Here is a 27,421-nt window from a genome sequence, read left to right on the forward strand (position 1 = left end):
ATCAAAGCAGAAAGAACTGATAAAAACTGATCCCGTTGTCTGCTGTTGCTGATCAAAGCAGAAAGAACTGATAAAAACTGATCCTGTTGTCTGGTGTTGCTGATCAAAGCAGAAAGAACTGATAAAAACTGATCCCGTTGTCTGCTGTTGCTGATCAAAGCAGAGCAGCAAACATTCTTCCGTGTGGTGATGAAAATGTGCTGGAGTCAGCGAGATTCATTGCAAGAGCAATGCAATTAAGAAAAATGTGTGTGTGTGTGTGTGCGCGCGCGCGCGCACGCGCGCGCGCGTGTGTGTGTATGTGTGTGCGTGTATGTGTGTGTGCGTGCGTGCGTGCGTGTGTGTGTGTGGCATTGGCAGCAAAGGACAGAAGCGAACAAAGTGTAACACTGTGACAAAGGTCAGCAGTCAACAATGTGTAACAGAGAACAGAAGTGAATAGTGTCTTACAAAGGACAGAAGCGAACACAATCTGACGAACGACGGAGGGCATAAGTGAACGATGTGTGACGCATTGATTATCGTTGGTGATGTGGGGTTTTTTTTTGTTTTGTTTTTTTAGCGTGGACCGAGGGAACGTGGGTGAACAAGCGCTTGTAACGTTGTTGTAAGCAACTTTTTCACATTATTTTGTGCTGTGTTCCAACCGATGGCTTTAAACTACGTTTACACGGGATGCAACTAACTTGCAACTAAATTCAAATTTTGGTTGCAAGGCTGGTACATGCGACTAGACGGTCTCCGCAGGATGCAACCGGCGGCGACTTTCGTGCAACTAACTAGGCTCCTCCCCTGTCTCCACCGGTTGCAACACACACGAGAAACCACGCTGCGAGCGTCTGCCAAGCCAGACAGAAAAATCCGTGACACGCGTGCCGCTTGCGTCATCAATTTCCTGTTGGAAACCGGCTGAGACGAGCGGCAAGCTGTGGCAACCGGCGGCGACCGTTTTTTCGCAGTTTAGTTGCAAGGCCCTCAAAAAATTATCGGTCTTGGAGTGGAAATAAAATGAGCCTTGCGACCAAACATGCAACCAAAAATCGGGAAAATCCGTTGGTTTCTGAGACCGGCAGTGACGGACCACAACCGGGGGCAACCAGTCTCCACCAGTCTCCGCCGGTTTCAAAGAGTTAGTTGCAAATTGGTTGCAAGTCAGTTGCATCCCGTGTAAACGAAGCTTTAACAAGTGGCAGGTGATCAGCCCTGAAAGGCCATGGGTTATTCTTCAGTGCACGAAATGCATGCTGCTCACGGGACCTCGGTTTATCATCTGATCCGAATGACCAGACGCTCAGTTTGATTTTCCAGTCAAACTTGGGAGAAAGGGCGAGAGCGGATTTGAACACCAGACCCTCTCGAACTCTGTATCGGCAGATGAGCATCTTAACCATTCTGCCACCCTCCTTACTTTCTCTCCAACTGCTTTGAAATCAGAACTGAAGTGTATTCGGTCCTGGACTGGGTCGTTTTGGTTGGCTGGTCTGGAAAAAGGAAAAGTAGGACAGAGGACAAAAGCGAACAGGAGTGGAGCACTAATGACTAAGGTCGGCTGACACTGTGGGGAGGGGGGGGAGGAGGGAGGGGAAGGGTGCGGGTGGTGTGGAGGCGGGGCCAAAGGGGACAGGGGGGGGGGGTGAGGGGGGAGAGGTTCGGGACGGGGAGGAGGACAGGGGAGAGCAGCCTATGAAAGGGCGGTGACTCTTCAGCAGCACCAGAAGTGCCGTGGTTTGGGGCTCCATCACTTCACCCCGCTGTTCCTGTCAGAACACTGTTCCGCTTTATCTGTCACCACCAGGTGAACACTGTCTGTCTGTCACCACCAGGTGAACACTGTCTGTCTGTCACCACCAGGTGAACACTGTCTGTCTGTCACCACCAGGTGAACACTGTCTGGCTCTCGCTGCTTTTCTCTCCTCTGTCTGACTTTCTGTCTGTCTGTGTATGTCCCTGTCTGTCTGTCTGACTTTCTGTCTGTCTGTGTATGTCCCTGTCTGTCTGTCTGACTTTCTGTCTGTCTGTGTATGTCCCTGTCTGTCTGTCTGACTTTCTGTCTGTCTGTGTATGTCCCTGTCTGTCGGTCTGTCTGTCTGTCTGACTTCCTATCTGTCTGTGTATGTCCCTGTCTGTCTGTCTATCTGACTTTCTGTCTGTCTGTGTATGTCCCTGTCTGTCTGTCTATCTGACTTTCTGTCTGTCTGTGTATGTCCCTGTCTGTCGGTCTGTCTGTCTATCTGACTTTCTGTCTGTCTATGTCCCTGTCTGTCTGTCTGTCTGTCTGACTTTCTGTCTGTCTATGTCCCTGTCTGTCTGTCTGTCTGTCTGACTTTCTGTCTGTCTGTGTATGTCCCTGTCTGTCTGTCTGTGGTGGTTTTAAGGACAAAAATAATCTGCCTTCTTTCAAGACAGTTTACCATAGGTATTCATTTGAAAAAAAAAATTTTTTTTAATAGATCATGTTTTGGGCATATATTTTATACTCTCTCTCTCTCTCTCTCTCTCTCTCTCGTCTCTCTCGACTCGTAATGAAACACCTGATCGTTCGAAAGTATGTGTATGTGTATCTTCTTTCAAAAAAGCTGTCTACGGGTACTTATCTGAAAGAAAGTTTGAATAAATCATGGTTTTCTATGCATTTTGGCATATATGTTTAATTTTTGACTCACTTGTGTAAACAAAGTGAGTCTATGTTTTAACCCGGTGTTCGATTGTCTGTGTGTGTCTGTGTGTCCGTGGTAAACTTTAACATTGACATTTTCTCTGCAAATACTTTGTCAGTTGACACCAAACTTGGCATAAAAATAGGAAAAATTCAGTTCTTTCCAGTCATCCTGTTTAAAACAATATTGCACATCTGGGATGGGCATAAAAAATAAAAAAGAAGCCAAATTATATGCAAACTGAATTTACTGTTATAATTATATTTTTTTTATTCTCTAAACTTGGCATTTTGATCTGATATTCTGACACAACAACATGAGCAGTCATTTTTATCATTTTTTTGTTCAAACAGGAACTTCTTTTGCTAAGCATGGCAGTTATATTTATTTTGCATGTCTTTGGTGCAGATGGTAAAAAAGGGAAATTAATCTAATTAATGCTAGGGGGCTTAATTTGCATTAAACTGATCTTTCTCATCTTAAACATTACATTTTGAAATTATACTCAATACATAAAAAGCTTGTGTGTTTTACTCTCAGTGTACAGGGCTTTCACTATGTTCATTCGCCCAAGTGGTCGTTTTCGGAAAATACTAAAATCAATACGACGAGTGAACTTTATAGATCTGTTGGCTGAGCCCTGAAGGTCATGGGCAAAAATCAATTGCGTACACATATTTATACATATTCAAAGCGCGTGCCCATATTCTTCGAGAACGCGAACGACGCCATTTTGTTTCAAGTTGTTGACCTGCCCGTTCAATCCTATATTCAATCGACAATACACGATAACATGTGATGGAAAGTTGGAGAAGAAGACCGTTAAATATTTATTCAGAGAAAGATTTGTGAACGCCTCATCACTTACTGGATTATGACCCAAACTGCCATAAAAATATCCACAGAATCAGTCGGATTTCACAGTTAAAAATAATAAACCATGCGAGTTAATACCCTTGAATTGATGAAACGTAAAAATTTCCAGTCTTGACTTTTCTCAAAATGAAGTCCTTTTCACTTCATACGACGTTTAGAAGTACTTGTACTTGGCTCTACATGTTATTAGTTTAACAAAATACTCAATTTTCATATCAACTTTATAACTATAAAACTAGAATGAACATTAAAGAGAAATTGAATCGACCGTGTCAACCGGGTGTAACTAAACTTGTACATCTATCCAGATCCAGAGAAAACGGCTAAATGTTGCAGTGTGATTGCGGCGATAGCTACGTCTCCTTTACCGCGGACTTAAAAAGAATTTTCAATTGCCCTTAAAGATTTTTTGAATGCCCAAGATACACCAGAATAATATGATTTAAACAGCGTTCTCACTGCGAATACCGCAATCGATTTATCGCCCTTTAAAAAAGCATGTTTAAATGTTATGTTTTTGCACGTCAGCTAGGAGCCCCAATAGTGTAATAGGTAAGACAGTTTCTCCTCACCCGAACACGCGGGGTTCGAATCTGCCGTTAGGACTTTCTTTTTCTTTTTCTTTCAACCCGAAGCTTTATGATAACAAATACAGAACACGTTTTAACGCCGATTAGATTTTTTTAAAAGTGTATCACAAGTGAGTCTTGAAGGCCTTGCCACTCTTGTTTTTATAGAGATTATATTTAAAAAAAAAAAAAAAAAAAGATAACCTTTTCGGTTAATGTTTGAAAAGGTTTTCTATTCATTTTGGCATATATGTTTAATTTTTTTGTTTTAATATAGAGATTATGTTTTTAAAAAAAACAAAAAAACTACAACTAATCTTTTGGTTAATGTTTGAATAGGTTTTCTATGCATTTTGGCATATATGTTTATTTTTTTTTAATATAGAGATTATGTTTAAAAAAAAATTCTTTTTAAACTAATCTTCTGGTTAATGTTTGAATAAATCATGGTTTTGTATGCATTTTGGCTTCTTTCTTTTGGGGGCTGGATGTTTTAAAGAGAACATTTTCCCGGCCTGTCTATTACCGTCATTAATAGAGAATAAGTCTTTTCTTGTCTCTTTCAGAGTGAAGCCTATAATCATTTGAAACATTTCCTTTAACAGCCTTTCCTCTTTCAAGATTGCTCGCCGCGGGAATTTATTTGAAGATGTTCGGACAGATCATGTGTGTGTGTCCTTTCGGCATATATTTTGATTGAAAGGTAGTAGTGCCCCTCCGCCCCCCCTCTCTCTCTCCCTCTCTCTCTCTTTCTCTCTCTCTCTCCCTCTCTCTGTCAGTGTATGTCTGTACCTGCATCCATGCACTGCCACACTGCCCCAGTCACCCCGGCAGTGTGCGCATTTCTTCACCTCCAATCCTCTCACTGACGGAGTATGTCAACTTGAATGCGCAGTATACTTTTATACATTCAGTATAATTCATCGCTCCACTTTTTGCTGCTCTGTCTGCTTTGGTCGTTATAAAGGAACCCAGGAGGGGGCGGGGTGGGGGGGGGGTGCAGGGGGGTGACAGGAGCAATAGTGCGTGTCGGTCCGTATTTTTATTGCAATGCGGCGACTTGAAACACGAGAAAGTAGGTGGCAGATTGGTAAAGACGCTTATCTTCCAACAGTATCCGTGTCGAGGGTCCGTCTGAGTTCGAATCCCAGTCTCACCCTGTCTCCCACGCTTGACAGGAAATTCAAAATGAACGTCCTGCCGTTCGGGTGAGGCGATAAACCGAGGTCCCGTGGACAGCACGCGCCTGAGAACATACGTGGTGTCTTGTGGCAAATTTCAGTCGTGTAGAAGGCAGGAACACACACACATATATATATATATATATATATACATGCACCAAAGGCGTAGGGTTATGCTGCTGGTCAAGAATCTGTGTAGAAGATGTGGTCTCGCGTATATGGAGTTGTCCGAACGTAGTGACGCCTCCTTGAGTAAGTGATGGTGAAGGTAACGGGAAGCAGAACGGCGGCCCGGGTCGCACCCCTTGAGAAAACAGATCACTGACTGGCAGTGGCTGTGGACGCCGAATAGATGGTGTCATCACTGTTTGCCTATCACTACATGCCAAGGAATTGTGCCTATCATTACATGCACATGAATTGTGTCTATCACTAAATACACATGAATTGTACCTATCACTACGTTGGTGATGCCCATAAATTGTGCCTATCACCACATGCCTATGAATCGTGCCTATCACCACATGCCCATGAATCGCGCCTATCACCACATTGGTGATTCCCATGAATCAAATGAGATGGCTTTTTCCTCTCAAGCCATGTTCTGGGTTGATAATAGGGCTGGCGGACTTTGTTATGTGTTAATTGCCACTCACTATCCCGGACACCGGCCAGTCCAGTTGCAGTTTTTTTAAATTTTTACCTTGACTATGATCAAATAGAATAGTCAATCAAGCTGAACCTTTTTTTCTAATTTTTTTTTCGTTGAGTTGGAATGAGTGCGTGGAGTGTTTTGAGTTGTGTAGTGTTTGTAATGAGTGTGAAGACTGGTGGGGATGGTATGAGTTGTGTAGTGTTTGTAATGAGTGTGAAGACTGGTGGGGATGGTATGAGTTGTGTAGTGTTTGTAATGAGTGTGAAGAGTGGTGGGGATGGTATGAGTTGTGTAGTGTTTGTAATGAGTGTGAAGAGTGGTGGGGATGGTATGAGTTGTGTAGTGTTTGTAATGAGTGTGAAGACTGGTGGGGATGGTATGAGTTGTGTAGTGTTTGTAATGAGTGTGAAGAGTGGTGGGGATGGTATGAGTTGTGTAGTGTTTGTAATGAGTGTGAAGAGTGGTGGGGATGGTATGAGTTGTGTAGTGTTTGTAATGAGTGTGAAGAGTGGTGGGGATGGTATGAGTTGTGTAGTGTTTGTAATGAGTGTGAAGAGTGGTGGGGATGGTATGAGTTGTGTAGTGTTTGTAATGAGTGTGAAGACTGGTGGGGATGGTATGAGTTGTGTAGTGTTTGTAATGAGTGTCAAGAGTGGTGGGGATGGTATGAGTTGTGTAGTGTTTGTAATGAGTGTGAAGAGTGGTGGGGATGGTATGAGTTGTGTAGTGTTTGTAATGAGTGTGAAGACTGGTGGGGATGGTATGAGTTGTGTAGTGTTTGTAATGAGTGTCAAGAGTGGTGGGGATGGTATGAGTTGTGTAGTGTTTGTAATGAGTGTGAAGACTGGTGGGGATGGTATGAGTTGTGTAGTGTTTGTAATGAGTGTGAAGAGTGGTGGGGATGGTATGAGTTGTGTAGTGTTTGTAATGAGTGTGAAGACTGGTGGGGATGGTATGAGTTGTGTAGTGTTTGTAATGAGTGTGAAGAGTGGTGGGGATGGTATGAGTTGTGTAGTGTTTGTAATGAGTGTGAAGAGTGGTGGGGATGGTATGAGTTGTGTAGTGTTTGTAATGAGTGTGAAGACTGGTGGGGATGGTATGAGTTGTGTAGTGTTTGTAATGAGTGTCAAGAGTGGTGGGGATGGTATGAGTTGTGTAGTGTTTGTAATGAGTGTGAAGAGTGGTGGGGATGGTATGAGTTGTGTAGTGTTTGTAATGAGTGTGAAGACTGGTGGGGATGGTATGAGTTGTGTAGTGTTTGTAATGAGTGTCAAGAGTGGTGGGGATGGTATGAGTTGTGTAGTGTTTGTAATGAGTGTGAAGAGTGGTGGGGATGGTATGAGTTGTGTAGTGTTTGTAATGAGTGTGAAGACTGGTGGGGATGGTATGAGTTGTGTGGTATTTGTAATGAGTGTGAAGAGTGGTGGGGATGGTATGAGTTGTGTAGTGTTTGTAATGAGTGTGAAGAGTGGTGGGGATGGTATGAGTTGTGTAGTGTTTGTAATGAGTGTGAAGAGTGGTGGGGATGGTATGAGTTGTGTAGTGTTTGTAATGAGTGTGAAGACTGGTGGGGATGGTATGAGTTGTGTAGTGTGGGGAGTGTGGATGTTTTGAACTGTGTGGTGTTTTTGTCTGGGTTTTTGTGTTGTTAGTTTGTAATGAATGCGTCTGATATCTGTCTGCCTGTTTGTCATGAAACTTGTGAACGTGTGCAAAGAAAGTTTCTGGGACATGCTGTCATATACAGTTTTTTGATGCACCGTCATTCTTTTTATGGTATGTCGGCATTACAAAAGGGTTGCAATAAAAAGAAATATATATGCTTGGGAGTTAATGTTCGCCTTTTTGTCATCTGAATGCAATAAAAAGAGACACGTTGGAATCTGCATAACCCGCACATATTTTTTACCATCACTTTTATTACCTAATGTGAGTGTTAACACACAACAAAAGGTGTGTTGGCACACAACAAAAGGTGTATTGACACACAACAAAAGGTGTATTGACACACAACAAAAGGTGTGTTGGCACACAACAAAAGGTGTGTTGACACACAACAAAAGGTGTGGTGACACACAACAAAAGGTGTATTGACACACAACAAAAGGTGTGGTGACACACAACAAAAGGTGTATTGACACACAACAAAAGGTGTGGTGACACACAACAAAAGGTGTGGTGACACACAACAAAAGGTGTGCACAACAAAAGGTGTATTGACACACAACAAAAGGTGTGGTGACACACAACAAAAGGTGTGCACAACAAAAGGTGTATTGACACACAACAAAAGGTGTGGTGACACACAACAAAAGGTGTGGTGACACAAAACAAAAGGTGTATTGACACAACAAAAGGTGTGGTGACACAAAACAAAAGGTGTGGTGACACACAACAAAAGGTGTGCACAACAAAAGGTGTATTGACACACAACAAAAGGTGTGTTGACACACAACAAAAGGTGTATTGGCACACAACAAAAGGTGTATTGAACACAACAAAAGGTGTGGTGACACACAACAAAAGGTGTATTGACACACAACAAAAGGTGTATTGACACACAACAAAAGGTGTGGTGACACAAAACAAAAGGTGTATTGAACACAACAAAAGGTGTATTGACACACAACAAAAGGTGTATTGACACACAACAAAAGGTGTATTGACACACAACAAAAGGTGTGGTGACACAAAACAAAAGGTGTGGTGACACAAAACAAAAGGTGTATTGACACAACAAAAGGTGTGGTGACACAAAACAAAAGGTGTATTGACACACAACAAAAGGTGTGGTGACACACAACAAAAGGTGTATTGACACACAACAAAAGGTGTATTGACACACAACAAAAGGTGTGTTGACACACAACAAAAGGTGTATTGAACACAACAAAAGGTGTATTGACACAAAACAACAGGTGTGGTGACACAAAACAAAAGGTGTATTGACACACAACAAAAGGTGTATTGAACACAACAAAAGGTGTGGTGACACACAACAAAAGGTGTGGTGACACACAACAAAAGGTGTATTGACACACAACAAAAGGTGTGGTGACACAAAACAAAAGGTGTATTGACACACAACAAAAGGTGTGGTGACACACAACAAAAGGTGTGGTGACACACAACAAAAGGTGTATTGACACACAACAAAAGGTGTATTGACACACAACAAAAGGTGTGTTGACACACAACAAAAGGTGTATTGACACACAACAAAAGGTGTGGTGACACACAACAAAAGGTGTGGTGACACACAACAAAAGGTGTATTGACACACAACAAAAGGTGTGGTGACACAAAACAAAAGGTGTATTGACACACAACAAAAGGTGTGGTGACACAAAACAAAAGGTGTGGTGACACACAACAAAAGGTGTATTGAACACAACAAAAGGTGTATTGACACACAACAAAAGGTGTGGTGACACACAACAAAAGGTGTATTGACACACAACAAAAGGTGTATTGACACACAACAAAAGGTGTGGTGACACACAACAAAAGGTGTATTGACACACAACAAAAGGTGTATTGACACACAACAAAAGGTGTGGTGACACACAACAAAAGGTGTATTGACACACAACAAAAGGTGTGTTGACACACAACAAAAGGTGTATTGACACACAACAAAAGGTGTGTTGACACACAACAAAAGGTGTATTGACACACAACAAAAGGTGTGTTGACACACAACAAAAGGTGTGTTGACACACAACAAAAGGTGTATTGAACACAACAAAAGGTGTGGTGACACAAAACAAAAGGTGTATTGACACACAACAAAAGGTGTATTGACACACAACAAAAGGTGTGTTGACACACAACAAAAGGTGTGTTGACAAACAACAACAGGTGTGGTGACACACAACAAAAGGTGTGTTGACACACAACAAAAGGTGTATTGACACACAACAAAAGGTGTGTTGACACACAACAAAAGGTGTGGTGACACACAACAAAAGGTGTATTGACACACAACAAAAGGTGTGTTGACACACAACAAAAGGTGTGTTGACACACAACAAAAGGTGTGTTGACACACAACAAAAGGTGTATTGAACACAACAAAAGGTGTGTTGACACACAACAAAAGGTGTATTGAACACAACAAAAGGTGTATTGACACACAACAAAAGGTGTATTGAACACAACAAAAGGTGTATTGACACAACAAAAGGTGTGTTGACACACAACAAAAGGTGTATTGAACACAACAAAAGGTGTGTTGACACACAACAAAAGGTGTATTGACTCACAACAAAAGGTGTATTGACACACAACAAAAGGTGTGGTGACACACAACAAAAGGTGTATTGACACACAACAAAAGGTGTATTGACACACAACAAAAGGTGTGGTGACACACAACAAAAGGTGTGTTGACACACAACAAAAGGTGTATTGACACACAACAAAAGGTGTGGTGACACACAACAAAAGGTGTGCACAACAAAATGTGTGTTGACACACAACAAAAGGTGTGCACAACAAAAGGAGCCGATTAATAACCCTTTGTTTCGGTTGTTTGTGTGTCTGTGTCTCTGTATGTATGTGTGTGCGTACCCCAGTGTCTGTAATCCATTCTGTGTTGTTTGCGTGTGAGTGAGTGAGTGAGTGTCTGTGTGTCAGTGTCTGAGTGTGTTTTTCATATGAGAGAGAGAGACAGAGAGAGAAGGAGAGAGAGAGAGGGGGGGGTGAGGGGGACGGGAGGAAGAAGTCGAACAACTCCCTATTTGTCTTGTCGAGGTAAGAGGTAGAGGTGTAGGGGCGAGACGCTTCTCATTGACTTTGGCCTTACCACGTCACAGCCCGTATAGAATGGGGTAACAAACTATCATTGCAGCGTCAAATAATAGATTGAAGGATTGAATAGATTGAATGGAAGAGAAGGAGAGAGACACAGAGAGAAAAAGAAGCTTCAGACGCTTTTCATTGACTTTGGCCTTACCACGTCACAGCCCATGTAATGAAAGGCTAGCAAATTATCATTGCAGCGTCAAATGGATTGAATGGAAGAGAGGTAAAGAGACAGACAGAGAAAGAGAGAGAGAACGAAAGAACGAACGAACGAAATCATATTTTTCCAGTGTATTAAGTATAATGACAAGAATGCTTTTTTCCACCCAGCCGTGGGGTACAAAACTGAATAAAGAAAGAAAGAAAAAGAAACACACAAGCATAAATAGAGAACATTCATACCAGAAGTGAGGAAAAGAGAGGGGCGGAGAGGAGAGAGAGTGAAGAAGAAAAGATGACATGAGAGTGAGAGAGAGAGATAGACAGACAGACAGACAGACTGATAAATCGACAGAGGAGAGAGAGGGGGGTGTGGAGGCGGGAGGTCAAAAGTTACATTTACAAAGTTAAATTACAATACATATCAAATGGAACGGAAGAACAATAATACAGCAATGTACACACAAGTATGAGATTCATGAAAGAAAATGTGGGTAATATGGGAGGAGAGAGGCATATGTTATAACTGTTAATAACACCATAAACAATACAGGGAATGGATTTATATGAATTACAGTGACATGAGAGTGAGAGAGACACAGTTTTTGCCCAAGATAATGGGGATATTATTTTTGCACAGCAAAGAGAGAGAGGGGGAGGGAGAGAGAGAGGAGAGAGAGAGAGAGACGCTTCAGACGCTTTTCATTGACTTTGGCCTTACCACATCACAGCCCATATGTAATGGGGTAACAAATTAGTGGAGCTTCAAATGGATTGAATGGAAGAAGGAGAAAGAGAGACAGACAGACAGAGAGAGAGACAGACAGAGATGGGGAGAGGGGTAGTGAAGGCAACAGCAATGTGCAGTTTCAACCGAAACAGATGGTACAGTGTCCACCTCATTGATGCCTGAATTTTACACCACCCGTAGGCTACCTCGACCGAAATTTAGCTTGCAGACGAACGGCAGTGAATTTCATGTTTTTATGGACATATATCTTCATTCACCCTCTTCTGTTGTTCAAACAGAAGCGGCATGGTCATTCCACAACATGTTATTGTTACATGTTTGAGACTTCTAGCTTTTGGACATTTGTCTGTTCTGTGATAATGTGTCAGATATATCTGCATCGTCTGTCCTGTGATAATGTGTTAGATATATCTGTAAGTGAAAGTGTGTGTGTGTGTGTGTGTGTGTGTGTGTGTGTGTGTGTGTGTGTGTGTGTGTGTGTGTGAAAATTACTGATTTAAGTTTTGTTTAAAAAATAAACAAAAAACCATAACAATATAACATAATTATTTCTAATGAAAAACTAACAACTATAACAGCAAACCAACTGGACTATTAACAAGGAGTTGAAAAAGTCATACATTAGCAATGGACTGCTGAAGATCGTCAACACTGAAGATGATTTCAGTTCAGGGATTTGAGACTTTAACATAGCGCAAGTTGGTATATGATCGGCTGTTATGTGAGCACCACAGATGCAAGAAACATTACTGACATATTTTGTCCGAAAACAATTCATTTTCCATCTGCAGATTAGAGAAATGATTTGCCTCTTATGAAAATCATTATGGTAATGTTTTCCCATGAAACTATACATTTTCTTTATGTTCTTATGTAACTCCGAGTTACCGGTGTGTTTTTCTTCAAACTGAAATTTTGACCATTGGACTTTTTCTACCATGGTGTAACATTACTGTAGTGAAAGCGAAATATTTAAATCTAACTCCTTCGTGGAGCTTCTAGTAAGAGTTCGTGAATCAAATGGTTAATTTCAATAATGAGTTCATACCTAACCGTTTCTTTTATAAGTTCAATAGCGTGAAGAACTGATTTAGAATCAACACAAAATAGAATTTGAAATATAGTTTTCGGAAAGGATATCATGAAATTTAACGCCATTAGAATTGCTATGAGTTCAGCTGTGAAGATGGATTTATTCTCTCCCAGTTGAAAATAGTTTTGAAAGTTAAGGTCAGGAATAACGAAAGCAGCACCAGCTCTATCATTTACAACAGAGCCGCCTGTAAAAATCTTTAGATGATTAAGGTATTTCCCTTTCAAATGGATTCGTACATGCGATGTAAGTAAATTTATGTTGTCATCTTTGGTCAGATCAGTGTGATCGATATCAAATTGCGCTCTTTGAAGTTCCCATACAGGTGTAGGTGATACTGCAGACCTTTCAGCAAAATGTAGGGTTTTATTCACGCCGGAATTTGTTAAAATATTTGACGTGTATGTTCCCAGTGTGGTATGAGAGGATATAGATCTAGCTCTCTTTGGAAAATCGCGGTCGGATTTGAGATTTATTTCCGATTCCAAATCATTTTCGTCCGTTAAACTTCTCAAGACAAATTTGCAACACGCAAGTTCCCTTTGATCCTCTAATGGTAATACTCCCGCTGCACTGTACGTTTTCTTACTGGAAGCATGGACTGGTAAGCCAAGTGCCAGTTTATATGCTCTGCAGTCTATGCTTTGAATTTTTTTCAATAAATATTTCGGTGCACTGAAGTATACTTCTTGTGCATATATAAGTTTTGACCGAACAAGTGATGTGCAAAGGTGTAGAAGAATGAATATGTCCTGGCTCCATGGTTGTTTGCATAGTATTTTCAAGAAGTTTAATGTTTTCCTGGCCTTTGTTAAAATGTAATCGATATGATGATACCAAGTTAATTTTGATGTAAGGTGTACTCCAAGGAATTTAACTACTTTTTTATATTCCAGGGTGTTATCGTAAATCTTAAAGGAAGGCAATGTTGTTGGATTTGATCCATTATTAAAAAGCATCAAGTGTGTTTTTTCGGTTGATATTTGTAGACCATTCTCGCTCATATAATTTGCTACTGTGTTTAATTCATTTTGATATAGCTTTTTTGTGTAATTCATATATCGGGCAGGCGTATTCTTTTTGATTGTAACTTTCATCCACATGCATATATCGTCAGCGTATTGAACCATTACAACATTCTTTGTTAGTTTTTTTGGTAGATCATTCATTAGAATGTTGAACAATATTGGAGCAATTACAGAGCCCTGAGGAATACCTGTCTGCAATGTTCGTGTAGATGAATACGTATTCCCTATTTTAGCCTGAATTTTTCTGTTTTCTAGGAAGTCTTTTATAAAGTTATACATATGTCCCGATAATCCAATCGTCTTCAGTTTTAACATTAGACGTGAATGCCACACTTGGTCATAGGCTTTAGTAATGTCGAAAAAAGTTGCAAGCAAACATTTTCGTCTCGCAAATTGGTGCTTAACCTGAGTGGTTAATTTTACTAAATGATCAATTGTGGATCTTCTTTTTTTTTTAAACCAGCTTGATTTACAGGGATGACATGATTCTTTTCACAGTAGTATACGAGTCTATTTAATATTATTTTTTTTCTAGCAACTTACAGACATGAGAGGTGAGTGCTATAGGTCTGTAACTGCCAATGTGTGTTTTTGGTTTGCCTTGTTTGTGGATTGGAACTATTATTGATTCCTTCCAGATTTTAGGGAGAACATCAGTGTCCCAACATCGTTTGAATATATTAAGAAGAATATTCATCCATTTATCTGGTAGATGCTTAATCATTTCATTAGAAATTGGAAAATTCTATCCAGGATGCAATCCCAAAGTACAACTCCAAAAAAGCAGATTGGGTCACTTTCGCAAATATTTTAAATGATCTAGATCTAACAGTATCTACCGAAGATAATATTGACAATATATACAACAAATTTTGCAACAATATTCTAAATGCTGCCAATGAATCTATTCCTAAAATGAATACATGCAGTGTTAAAAACCGTAATCACTTAGGCAGTGTATGGTGGACTACAGACTGTGACGGAGCAGTCAATGAGAAAAAGCATACATTTAGAATATATAGAAGAAAAGCATCGACTCAGAACCACAAGGCTATGAACCACACCAAATTAAAAAGTAATAGAGTAATAGAACAAGCCAAGAAACATACTGGACAACATTTTGTAACACCGAAGTCCCAGACTATAAAGATACTAAAAAAAGTGTGGGATCAATTAAATATCATGAAGAATGGGATAAAACTTCCAGAATATCCTGTCACTTTAGGAAACAACAAATTCCCTTCGAGGTCAGAAAAAGCTGAAGCATTTGTCAACTTGTTTTCTAAAGTAAGCAGACTAGATGGACTACCACAGGTACATAAAAGAACTCAGAGAAAAAGAAGAAAAATCTGAAATTTATAACGATCCTGCTCCTGATAATCAACACTATGTTAATGCTCCTCTAACACACCAAGAAATGAAAGATGCAGTCTATTCCATTTCAAATAAGAAAACTTCGGTAGGAATAAGCTCGTGTGTGTGTGTGTGTGTGTGTGTGTGGAAAACTGCAACACGTGTTAACAGCAGACCAACATGTTATACTACACACGCATGTTAGCACTGAGTATAGTCGTCCGCGTTGTGTTGGTCAAGTGTGTGGTTAAGCCTGGCTTGCATGAGTGAGTGAGTTTCAGTTTCAGTAGCTCAAGGAGGCGTCACTGCGTTCGGACAAATCCATATACGCTACACCACATCTGCCAAGCAGATGCCTGACCAGCAGCGTAACCCAACGCGCTTAGTCAGGCCTTGAGTGAGTGAATTACAGGGCGTGTTCGGTGAAGGCTGGTCGGGGGGAAAGAAAGATTAAGGCGGCCTATCCAGATGTATTATTCGAGCGTGCAAAACTGGACAGACCCGTGGACATGTTCGCCTGCATTTATTTCGTTTGGTTGTTTGTGTGTTGTGGAGCGAGGGGGAAGGGGGTGCAGGGTAATCAGGTGTGTGTGTGTGTGTGTGTGTGTGTGTGTGTGTGTGTAGGGGTGGGGAGGGAGGTGGGGGTGGGGGGTTAGGGGTGGGGGCTCATGTACGTTTATGTGTATTTGATTGTGCTTTCGTATCTGTGAAACTGCATGTTTGTTGCATATCTGTTATGCATGTGTGTGTGTGTGTGTGTGTGTGTGTGTGTGTGTGTGTGTGTGTGTGTGTGTGTGTGTGTGTGTGTGTGTGTGTGTTACAATTATTTGCTTATTGATCATCATTGTTGTCCTTTTTTTTTCTTTTTTCTTTTTTTTGTACGCTTAGAGTTGACTTCATCAAGATTTTGCGCCTTATAAATATTATAGTTATTACTAGTATCTTAATTTATTTATCTGTTATTTTTATTTATTTATTTATTTTTATTTTATTTTATTATTTTATTTTGTTTCATTTTATTTATTTATCATTATTATTATTATTATTCAATTTATTTTTCTCAAGGCCTGACTAAGCGCGTTGGGTTACGCTGCTGGTCAGGCATCTGCTTGGCAGATGTGGTGTAGCGTATATGGATTTGACCGAACGCAGTGACGCCTCCTTGAGCTACTGATACTGATACTGATATGTGTCTCGCACCCAGCAGGGTAGAAAGCTCTCTGTTTCCACATCTGCTCAGCGGTGCAGTATTTAATCGTGGTGTAGAACACTGGCGATACTTGGCTGTGTTCATGTTTGGCTTCTTCTCTTCAACTGGATTCTTTAATAATATCTGCATCACTAAATGTTCAACTTTTTGCTAGCTCTCCCAATCATTGTATTGAGCATTGAATTATTACTAGTTTATTGTTCAGTGTACTATATATATATATATATATATATATATATATATATATATATATATATATATATATATATATATACACGTGGAGTGATGGCCTAGAGGAAACGCGCCCGCATAGGAAGCGAGAGAATCTGTGCGCGCTGGCTCGAATCACGGCTCAGCCGCTGATATTTTCTCCCCCTCCACTAGACCTTGTCTGGTGGTCTGGCCGCTAGTCATTCGGATGAGACGATAAGCCGAGGTCCCGTGTGCACCATGCACTTAGCGCACGTTAAAGAACCCACGGCAACAAAAAGGTTGTTCCTGGCAAAATTCTGTAGAAAAATCCACTTCGATAGGAAAAACAAATAAAACTGCACGTAGGAAAAAATACAAAAAAAAGGGTGGCACTGTAGTGTAGCGACGTGCTCTCCCTGGGGACAGCAGCCCGAATTTCATACAGAGAAATTTGTTGTGATAAAAAGAAATACAAAAAACTCTCTCTCTCTCTCTCTCTCTCTCTCTCTATATATATATATATATATATATATATATATATATATTATATTATATTATATTATATCAGAGTGGATTTTTTCTGTATAATTTTGCCAGAGAACAACATTCTCATTGCCATGGGTTCTTTTTCGGTGCGCCAAGTGCGTGCTGCACACGGGACCTCGGTTTATTGTCTGATCCGAATGACTAGACGCTCAGCTGGATTTTCCAGTCAAGCATGGGAGACAGGGCGACAGACTCAGCGTGTTGGCAGATGAGCGCCTCAACCATTCTGCCGCATTCCTTCCTTTATGTTGCCACTACCAAAACCATCTATGTAATAATAATGTATTGTTTCATATACTGATGTTATTACTGCAATAGTGCTTCCGGTATATATGAGAGTGGCATAGTGTTATAGTGTAGTAAGCCAAGCTTGGTCCTCCATAGCATGTGTGTGTGTGTGGTATTCCGTTGTGAAGACCACAAGATAATGTTGCATTAATCAGTGATGGTTAACTCTCTCCATACGAACGGCGAAAGAGACGACGTTAACAGCGTTTCACCCCAGTTACCATCATCAAAATATTGCAAGCGGAAGGCTCTTATACTGAAGAGGTGAATGTTGACAAAGAATACTACAATTCTGACGACGGAAGCTAAAGGTTGGGTCATTCAGACACCCACTGGACATCCGAGGGGTCTGTGTAGAGGAGAAGAGAGGACTGGCCGTACTGAGTGAGTTAAAATCCGCTCTGGCGCTTCGCGAGGGAGCACCCACTGTGGTGAACGCTGTGTGATACTTGTGCTGTTTTTTATGTCAATGCCCCATTTTACATGTTGTAAAGTTTCGTTGGGATTTGTCAAGGTGTAACGACAGCTGTCATGGATTTGTTTGAACTGTTGGTGCTTGTGGTTCAGTCAGGGAGCGTGTGCAATGTTTTTGTGATGTGCCATTCTTACAACAATGACGGCGAGCAAGGTGCAGGTACCGGATATTTGAAATATTCTCAGGACTGTTTACTGCATTTAGGGACTGCCGCTCACATTTTACTCGCAGCTTTAAAGTTTCCCCCTGAGATCAAGATGACAGACAATGACAAGTGAGCCCCGGGAAGGTCAGCTTCTGGCAAGGAGCCCGAGGGAACAGGAGATCCGCCTGAAGAGGACACAGGGTGGAATCTCCAATCAGCAAATGGCATGTGTGCTGGTCAACACAACACTCTGCCATTTGTGGAGGTGGAGCCTGTCATTGTGTTTGGGTTGTGCTGGTGCTGGTAGGACTGGTGCTGGTAGGGCTGGGGCTGGTAGGACTGGGGCTGGTAGGACTGGTGCTGGTAGGGCTGGGGCTGGGGCTGGTAGGACTGGGGCTGGTGCTGGTAGGACTGGGGCTGGTGCTGGTAGGACTGGTGCTGGTAGGGCTGGGGCTGGTGCTGGTAGGACTGGTGCTGGTAGGACTGGGGCTAGTAGGACTGGTCCTGGTAGGACTGGGGCTGGTGCTGGTAGGACTGGGGCTGGTAGGACTGGTAGGGCTGGGGCTGGTAGGACTGGGGCTGGTAGGACTGGGGCTGGTAGGACTGGGCTGGTAGGACTGGGGCTGGTAGGACTGGGGCTGGTAGGACTGGGGCTGGTGCTGGTAGGACTGGGGCTGGTGCTGGTAGGACTGGTGCTGGTAGGACTGGGGCTGGTAGGACTGGGGCTGGTGCTGGTAGGACTGGGGCTGGTGCTGGTAGGACTGGTGCTGGTAGGACTGGGGCTGGTAGGACTGGTGCTGGTAGGACTGGGGCTGGTGCTGGTAGGACTGGGGCTGGTGCTGGTAGGACTGGGGCTGGTAGGACTGGGGCTGGTGCTGGTAGGACTGGGGCTGGTGCTGGTAGGACTGGGGCTGGTAGGACTGGTGCTGGTAGGACTGGGGCTGGTGCTGGTAGGACTGGGGCTGGTAGGACTGGGGCTGGTAGGACTGGGGCTGGTAGGACTGGTGCTGGTAGGACTGGGGCTGGTGCTGGTAGGACTGGGGCTGGTGCTGGTAGGACTGGGGCTGGTAGGACTGGGGCTGGTGCTGGTAGGACTGGTGCTGGTAGGACTGGGGCTGGTAGGACTGGGGCTGGTAGGACTGGGGCTGGTGCTGGTAGGACTGGGGCTGGTAGGACTGGTGCTGGTAGGACTGGGGCTGGGGCTGGTAGGACTGGGGCTGGTAGGACTGGTGCTGGTAGGGCTGGTGCTGGGGCTGGTAGGACTGGGGCTGGTGCTGGTAGGGCTGGGGCTGGTAGGACTGGTGCTGGTAGGACTGGGGCTGGCTGGTTGTCAGGTGTAGTGCGGGAGACTGGAGACTGGCCACTCCCTCTGCTGCACAGGCATCGTGCATGGCGACGAACCCTCAGGAAGTGGAGATCCTCGGATCAGTGTTCTGCACCCTCTTTCGTGTGGTCGATTGGAGAGGTGGGGCGAGGAATCTCCGGACGGAACTGTCTCTCTCATTGGCTGGATATACTGGAGCACTGGCTGGGATGTTAGTGTCAGGGATGTTTTCTGCGTGTACTACAGCGAGTCCTGAATCAGTCCTAATCTTATTTATGTCAATGCCACTGTCAGTGATATCTTCGATGGTGACATCACGTAACTGCAAAGTGGTCACAGGTAAGAGTGACAGAGCGGTGTCTAACCTGTTTATGTCTTGGCTGAGTCCAGTCTTGCAGTGTCCATACAAAAGTCTTGTCACCTCTGTAATACACGGAAACTTGCACGCCACCCACTTGTTTCCCTGGATCAGAACGGTACCAGTGGTGCAGTTCAGGGTGGCTGTGATGAGTTTCCGGGGGCCGTAATTTATTTGGAGTTTGGTTCTGAAAAGATTTGATGGAATATAATTCTATTCTATTTTTTACTAAGTTGGGTGAAATGTTTGAGTTCTTCATTGTCGTTTGTCTGGTCTAACCAGTTGAAGAAAAAACCTTGCCAACTTCCTATATCAATATTTTAATTTTTTTATGAAAAACAGCACGAATAGTTGGAATGAGACGTGGTGGGGTGGTGCATGTTACTTGTTTTGGGTCTGTTTTTGTTGCATAACTGGTACCCATTCAAGACTGGCACCTGCAGCCGCTATTTATAGATGACATGGTGACTCGCACTTCCGGTTCTGTCATTGGTTCCCACGCCTCAGTGAACGAGCTTGGGCAAGTGGCACAGGTCAACGTCCTCTCCTGCTGCACGGCCGACAAAACTCCTCTTGTTTATCTGAGCCGCTAGCATCCGGGGTCGACAGCCAGACATTCCCACAGCGCACAGCACTTGCCGGCACATCAGGTTTCGCGGAACTTCTGTCCCCGCGCACTGCCTTCTTTGTTCAGTGTCAGCACAGGGCGATCATTAACTTCACTGATCACCTCCACCCCACTGTCATCGTCCTTTCACAGCCTCAACACATTTCCCACACTGCTGATGGAAGTTCAAATTATCTGAAGTAGAAATCTTGAAGAGAGAGATTCAAGTTTCAAGATGGTTTATTCAATTAAGGCCATAGCCCCATATGAATAAGGGGTAATAACAGAGTTTCACATGTGTCATTCCAGTTGGTCATATAAACAACGCAACGTCTTTCACAACAAACTTGAGAGAGAGAGATGGTTGAGTTTTGGCATGCTGCTGTGAACGTCACACATGGAGAGGTGGTGGGGGGGATGGAGGGTGGGGGGTGGGGGGAGGGAGGAACGGGGAAGAAGGGTGGAAGGGGGGTGGGGGAAACTTGGCGCCAAGGAGCGTGGAAATTTCCCGGAGTCTTTGATGCACACCAGGCGAGAAGAGCACGGGGCGGAAAACAGACAGCGGCAGAAACCGTAGTCGTCATTTATTTGGGGAGTGAGTGCAGCGAGGGACGGAAGGGGAGGGCGGGGGTCATGAGGTTAAGGTGCGTAGGGGAGCGGTCAAAGGTCAAAGCAGTGTTAAAGTTGACTGGGTCTGAGTCTGCGCGTTGGTGGGTCGGTTGGTGTTAGTGGGGCATTACATCACCTGGTAGAAACACACGCTCACGCACACTTTCTTCTTCTTCTTCTTCTTTTTTTTCTTTCTTTCTTTTTTTTTTTAGGGGTGGTGGCGTGTGCGGAGGCTGTTCGCCAAGTATAAGGCTGCATTTGTTGTTTGTAAGCTGGGCAGTACACACACACCTCCACACAGAGGTGAACCAAACGGTCTAAAAACCAGTCAGTTAGAGTGGACTGTTGGTTGTTGGTGCTGCAGGATCATCCAGCATGAAGTTTGACGAGGTCATCGCAGCGCTGGGAGACTTCGGCCCGTACCAGAAGCGGGTGTACTTCCTGTTGTCCATCACCTCGCTGTCCGGCTGTATGCAGCTGCTGATGTCCGTCTTCACCATGGCCGTGCCGGACCACAGGTAGGTGGCACTGCAACCTCTGGTGTGCTGTGCTGGGTGTGTGTGTAGTGGGGGGTGATGGTGGTGGTGTTGGGTGGTGGTGATGGGTTGGTGCGGTGGTTGTTGTTGTCTTTTTTGTGTGCGTGAGGGTGGTGTGTGGTGGTGGTGGTGTTTATGTGTGGGTGGTGTGTGGTGGCGGTGGTGTGTATGTCTGGGGGTGGTCGTTGTGGATGGTGGTGGTAGGGTGGTGGTGATGGGTTGGTGTGGTGGTTGTTGTTTTGTGTGTGTGAGGGTTGTGTGTGGTGGTGATGGTGGTGGTGTGTGTGTGTGTGTGTGTGTGTGTGGGGGGGGGGGTGATGGTGGTGGTGATGGTGGTAGGGTGGTGGTGATGGGTTGGTGTGGTGGTTGTGTGTGTGTGTGTGTGAGGGTGGTGGTGGTGGTGGTGGTGGTCTGTGTGTGTGACAGGGGGAGACAGCTGGAATGCGGTCAGCACACCTTGGCGCAGTTCCCGGACTTTCGCAGTAGATTGTTAGCCTGAGTCTGCGGCAGGATTCACAGCGCAGCCTGGTCCTTACCGCCCTGCAACGTGCTACAGGTCCGTTATGCTACAGGTCCGTTTTGCTACAGGTCCGTTATGCTACAGGGTACTCTACAGCACAGGTCCGTTATACAACGGGTCCGCTATGGCGCCAAAGGTGAACTCCGATACCATGATGCGTTAGGTCGGCTGTGCCCTGGGCCATGTACCACGCGAGTCCTGATTGCATCAGACCTGCGTCATAACGCCGGGCACCCCCCCCCCCCAGCCCCCTCCAAACCCCCGCCCCCCCGCGCCCACCCCCGCGCCCACCCCCTCCCCCCATCTGAGACCAGCGCATTCGTTTCATCCCAACACGTATATCAGAAGATAAGTAACACCCGTCTGCTTGGTTACATAGGTATACTCTTTATCCGCCACTGCACTTGTAAGCTTTAACGGACCTGTGACATAACAGGCCTGTATAACAACGGGCTTGTGGCATCATGATAACAGACATAATATAGCATCACCGTGACGGGCCTGTGACATAATAGACATGGCTTAACTGGCTAGTGGCACAACAGACATGGCTTAACGGGCCTGTGACATAACAGACATGGCTTAACTGGCTAGTGGCACAACAGACATGGCTTAACGGGCCTGTGACATAACAGACATGGCTTAACTGGCTAGTGGCACAACAGACATGGCTTAACGGGCCAGTGGCATAACAGACATGGCTTAACTGGCTAGTGGCACAACAGACATGGCTTAACTGGCTAGTGGCACAACAGACATGGCTTAAGGGGCCTGTGGCACAACAGACATGGCTTTAGGGGCCTGTGGCACAACAGACATGGCTTAACGGGCCTGTGGCACAACAGACATGGCTTAACGGGCCTGTGGCACAACAGACATGGCTTAAGGGGCCTGTGGCACAACAGACATGGCTTAACGGGCCTGTGGCACAACAGACATGGCTTAACGGGCCTGTGGCACAACAGACATGGCTTAACGGGCCTGTGGCATGTCGGCCATTTCGCGCTCAGCCAGCTTAGCGCACTTTTTGACAAGGGCGTTCTGTCTCACACAGACAAAACCGAAATTCCATGTCTGGACAATAAGCAGCCAGATGACCTGGCCGGCAGGGTTTCTCTCCCGCGTTGTCTCGTGCAAAATGTTCACGGCCTCGACGACTTCTCTTTTTTTACCGCACACAGGCCAAACCGAAAGTAAATTAAATGCCAGCTTCATCCCCAGCATCTCTGAAACGTTCCCCGACAGTCATTTCTGTCAACCCCACCCAGAAAAAACACGTCCCCCGGAGTATTTCTGTATCGTATGTAGACCCCCTGGTGATTTTTCTGGATGAAGTGTCACTGTGGGATGTTGCACCAGGAAGATTGTGCAATGCGGGGTGCGTTGAGAATACAGTTCGTTTGTCTGTTGTTGTTTTGTTTGATTTGTTCGTATTGTTTGGTGGTGGTGGTTTTTTGTTTGTTTGTTTTTGTTGTTGTTGTTGTTGTTGTTTTTGTTTGTTTGTTTTGGGGGTTTTGTTGTTGTAGTTACTGCTGCTGCTGTTGTTGTTTTTTTGTTTGTTTGTTTGTTTTGGGGGTTTTGTTGTTGTTACTGCTGCTGCTGTTGTTGCTGGGTTTTTTGTTGTTGTTTTTTTGTTGTTGTTTTAAAATGTTTTTGTTTTTGTTTTTTGGTTGTTGTTTTTTTGTTGTTGTTTTTGTTTTTTTGTTTTGTTTTTGTTGTTGTTGTTGTTGTTGTTTTGGGGGGGAGGGAGGGTGAGAGAGGCTCGTATGCGACCGTTTTTAGTCCCCGCGGGGCACAATCAAGGTCACATTCCGTCCTCGGGGATGATGCCATGTAATTTGATATCTATGTGGACGGCGTATCGTCCAGAACATCGGTCTATGGCAAGCCAAACTGGCCTTCTGTTCGGAAAGGTTACTGTGTCTGTGTTTCAACGTTTTTTTGCGGATGATGTTTTGTACGTGCGTTCGCATTTCGGCGGAATCTCGGTTTGTAGTCTCATCGCACCGCAGCAATGGAGTCAAGGTTGATGTAGATATTTTTTAGACTCAGTGGGGAAATCAGTTCAGAGGATGCTGGGAGTGAGGACAGTCAACAGTGTGGTGACAGAGCTCATCCCTTACGATCACGACGTGCCCCGCCAGCAAAGAGGCATGGAAGAAGAACGGGAATGGGTTGATGAAACTGTCACTGGAAGAACTCTGAACATAAACGGAAGCCACGCACCCCTCCATCAAATGCGTCGTCTGCTAGTCGGGGAAACCAAACTGGCGGACCATGTGGAGACACTGAATCGGCGCAGTTAATCTTCGACACTTGATAATGTATGGGAACAGTGCATCAGTGTGCTTGTTGTTAGAACTGACTGCATTTCAAGTGTTGTTCCTTTATTTCTTTTCTTTATTTGCGTTCAACTTCAAGATTGTCAGGGTCGGCCAGAAACTGAAGGCGTAGACGTTCTTGTTGGTGATGGTGGTGTTGTGATCACGTGATTTGACATGTGACAGAGTGCACGTGCGGAAAGTCGGTTAACTGCTGATGACTTGTGATATTATTTTGGCTCCGTTTCTTTATCCTTTTTTTTGGGGGGGGGGGGGGGGAGGGGGGGGACAAGGTGGGGGGGGGGGGGGGGAGAGAGAGACATCTTCTGTTGATTAATTCTCTGCATGGCGAGCAGTTGTTACTTCGAAATGGAAGTTTTAAGTAATTGTGTGTGTTGTGCAGTTTGTGAATGTCAGAGCGATCCCATGTCCAATGTTTTACTTGAACTGTGCACGTGCACACACACACACACAATGTGTATGCATTATATACAGGATCGACTGGATGTTGTAAGGATCACTGTCATCATGTCACCACATGAGAGCTGTATGATCAATAGTTTCTCCACTGCAATGGAAATTTACTTACAGCTTAGTCTTTTGTGAAAGACTATAATTCTCGAACTAGGAAGCAAGACATCGCATCTGGCTCATAGTGCTGCAGCCTTATTGGGGGCTAGTTAGCCTTTGGGGGGTCATCCCAACGTTGACTGTGTTGGCCAAGAGAGTGGGGATGCAACTTGGGCAAGACACTCTCCACTATCATCAAACTCTAGCCCACATAGTGGAGACAGCAGTTGTCTCCTCTGCTGTCATGATGTCGTGATGGTCACATAGTGGGGACAGTAGTTGTCTCCTCTGCTGTCATGATGTCGTGATGGTCACATAGTGGGGACAGTAGTTGTCTCCTCTGCTGTCATGATGTCGTGATGGTCACATAGTGGGGACAGTAGTTGTCTCCTCATGATGTCATGATGGTCATGAGTAGTGTCTCTGATGGTCACATAGTGGGGACAGTAGTTGTCTCCTCATGATGTCATGATGTCATGATGGTCACATAGTGGGGACAGTAGTTGTCTCCTCATGCTGTCATGATGTCGTGATGGTCACATAGTGGGGACAGTAGTTGTCTCCTCATGATGTCGTGATGGTCACATAGTGGGGACAGTAGTTGTCTCCTCATGATGTCATGATGTCATGATGGTCACATAGTGGGGACAGTAGTTGTCTCCTCATGATGTCGTGATGGTCACATAGTGGGGACAGTAGTTGTCTCCTCTGCTGTCATGATGTTGTGATGTTCACATAGTGGGGACAGTAGTTGTCTCCTCATGATGTCATGATGGTCACATAGTGGGGACAGTAGTTGTCTCCTCTGCTGTCATGATGTCATGATGGTCACATAGTGGGGACAGTAGTTGTCTCCTCATGATGTCATGATGGTCACATAGTGGGGACAGTAGTTGTCTCCTCTGCAGTCATGATGTCGTGATGGTCACATAGTGGGGACAGTAGTTGTCTCCTCATGATGTCATGATGGTCACATAGTGGGGACAGTAGTTGTCTCCTCATGATGTCGTGATGGTCACATAGTGGGGACAGTAGTTGTCTCCTCTGCAGTCATGATGTCGTGATGGTCACATAGTGGGGACAGTAGTTGTCTCCTCATGATGTCGTGATGGTCACATAGTGGGGACAGTAGTTGTCTCCTCATGATGTCGTGATGGTCACATAGTGGGGACAGTAGTTGTCTCCTCATGATGTCGTGATGGTCACATAGTGGGGACAGTAGTTGTCTCCTCATGATGTCGTGATGGTCACATAGTGGGGACAGTAGTTGTCTCCTCATGATGTCATGATGTCGTGATGGTCACATAGTGGGGACAGTAGTTGTCTCCTCTGCTGTCATGATGTCGTGATGGTCACATAGTGGGGACAGTAGTTGTCTCCTCTGCTGTCATGATGTCGTGATGGTCACATAGTGGGGACAGTAGTTGTCTCCTCATGATGTCATGATGGTCACATAGTGGGGACAGTAGTTGTCTCCTCATGATGTCATGATGTCGTGATGGTCACATAGTGGGGACAGTAGTTGTCTCCTCATGATGTCGTGATGGTCACATAGTGGGGACAGTAGTTGTCTCCTCATGATGTCATGATGGTCACATAGTGGGGACAGTAGTTGTCTCCTCATGATGTCGTGATGGTCACATAGTGGGGACAGTAGTTGTCTCCTCATGATGTCATGATGGTCACATAGTGGGGACAGTAGTTGTCTCCTCATGATGTCGTGATGGTCACATAGTGGGGACAGTAGTTGTCTCCTCTGCTGTCATGATGTCGTGATGGTCACATAGTGGGGACAGTAGTTGTCTCCTCATGATGTCGTGATGGTCACATAGTGGGGACAGTAGTTGTCTCCTCTGCTGTCATGATGTTGTGATGGTCACATAGTGGGGACAGTAGTTGTCTCCTCTGCTGTCATGATGTCGTGATGGTCACATAGTGGGGACAGTAGTTGTCTCCTCATGATGTCGTGATGGTCACATAGTGGGGACAGTAGTTGTCTCCTCATGATGTCATGATGGTCACATAGTGGGGACAGTAGTTGTCTCCTCATGATGTCGTGATGGTCACATAGTGGGGACAGCAGTTGTCTCCTCTGCTGTCATGATGTTGTGATGGTCACATAGTGGGGTGTTGGTCTGGTGATAACACGTCCGCCAGGGAAGCGAGAGAATGTGAGCACACTGCTCCAAGTCCCACAGTGGCCAGTATTTTCTTACCCTCCACTAGACCTTGAGTGGTGGTCTGGACACTAGTCATTCAGATGAGACAATAAACCAAGGTTCCGTGTGCAGCATGTACATAGCACATGTAAAAGAACTCGCAGCAATGAAAGGATTGTCCCTGGCAAAATTCTGTAGAAAAATCCACTTCAATAAGAAGTTGAAGTCAGAATAATGAAATTGAAGTCAGGAAAAAATACACACAAAAAATTGGTGGCGCTCTCAGTTTCAGTTTCAGTTTCACTTTCTCAAGGAGGCGTCACTGCGTTCGGACAAATCCATACACGCTACACCACATCTGTTGAGCAGATGCCTGACCAGCAGCATAACCCAACACGCTTAGTCAGGCCTTGAGTGCATGCTTACATATTTG

General features: G+C 44.4%; 1 protein-coding gene across 4 annotated transcripts in view; it reads left to right on the forward strand.

Moving 5' to 3' along the window:
• Positions 1-1,684: 1,684 nt before the first annotated feature.
• The window catches only part of LOC143299955 (organic cation transporter protein-like), a 66,957-nt gene continuing 41,220 nt past the window's right edge, over positions 1,685-27,421 (forward strand). For 2 of the 4 annotated variants that reach the window (XR_013057585.1, XM_076613501.1), the window contains exons 1-2: positions 1,685-1,795; positions 21,247-21,400. Coding sequence is in view for 1 of the 4 variants with exons in the window: in XM_076613501.1 (XP_076469616.1) it covers positions 21,258-21,400 (143 nt within the window). In the remaining 3 variants the exon portion in view is untranslated. Of the gene's footprint in view, positions 1,824-1,853; positions 1,880-21,246; positions 21,401-27,421 lie in introns of those variants that run through there. The other 2 variants (XR_013057586.1, XR_013057587.1) reach the window with 2 other exon arrangements.

Source organism: Babylonia areolata, chromosome 25 (assembly GCF_041734735.1).
Source record: "Babylonia areolata isolate BAREFJ2019XMU chromosome 25, ASM4173473v1, whole genome shotgun sequence".
NCBI classification, from domain to species: domain Eukaryota; kingdom Metazoa; phylum Mollusca; class Gastropoda; order Neogastropoda; family Buccinidae; genus Babylonia; species Babylonia areolata.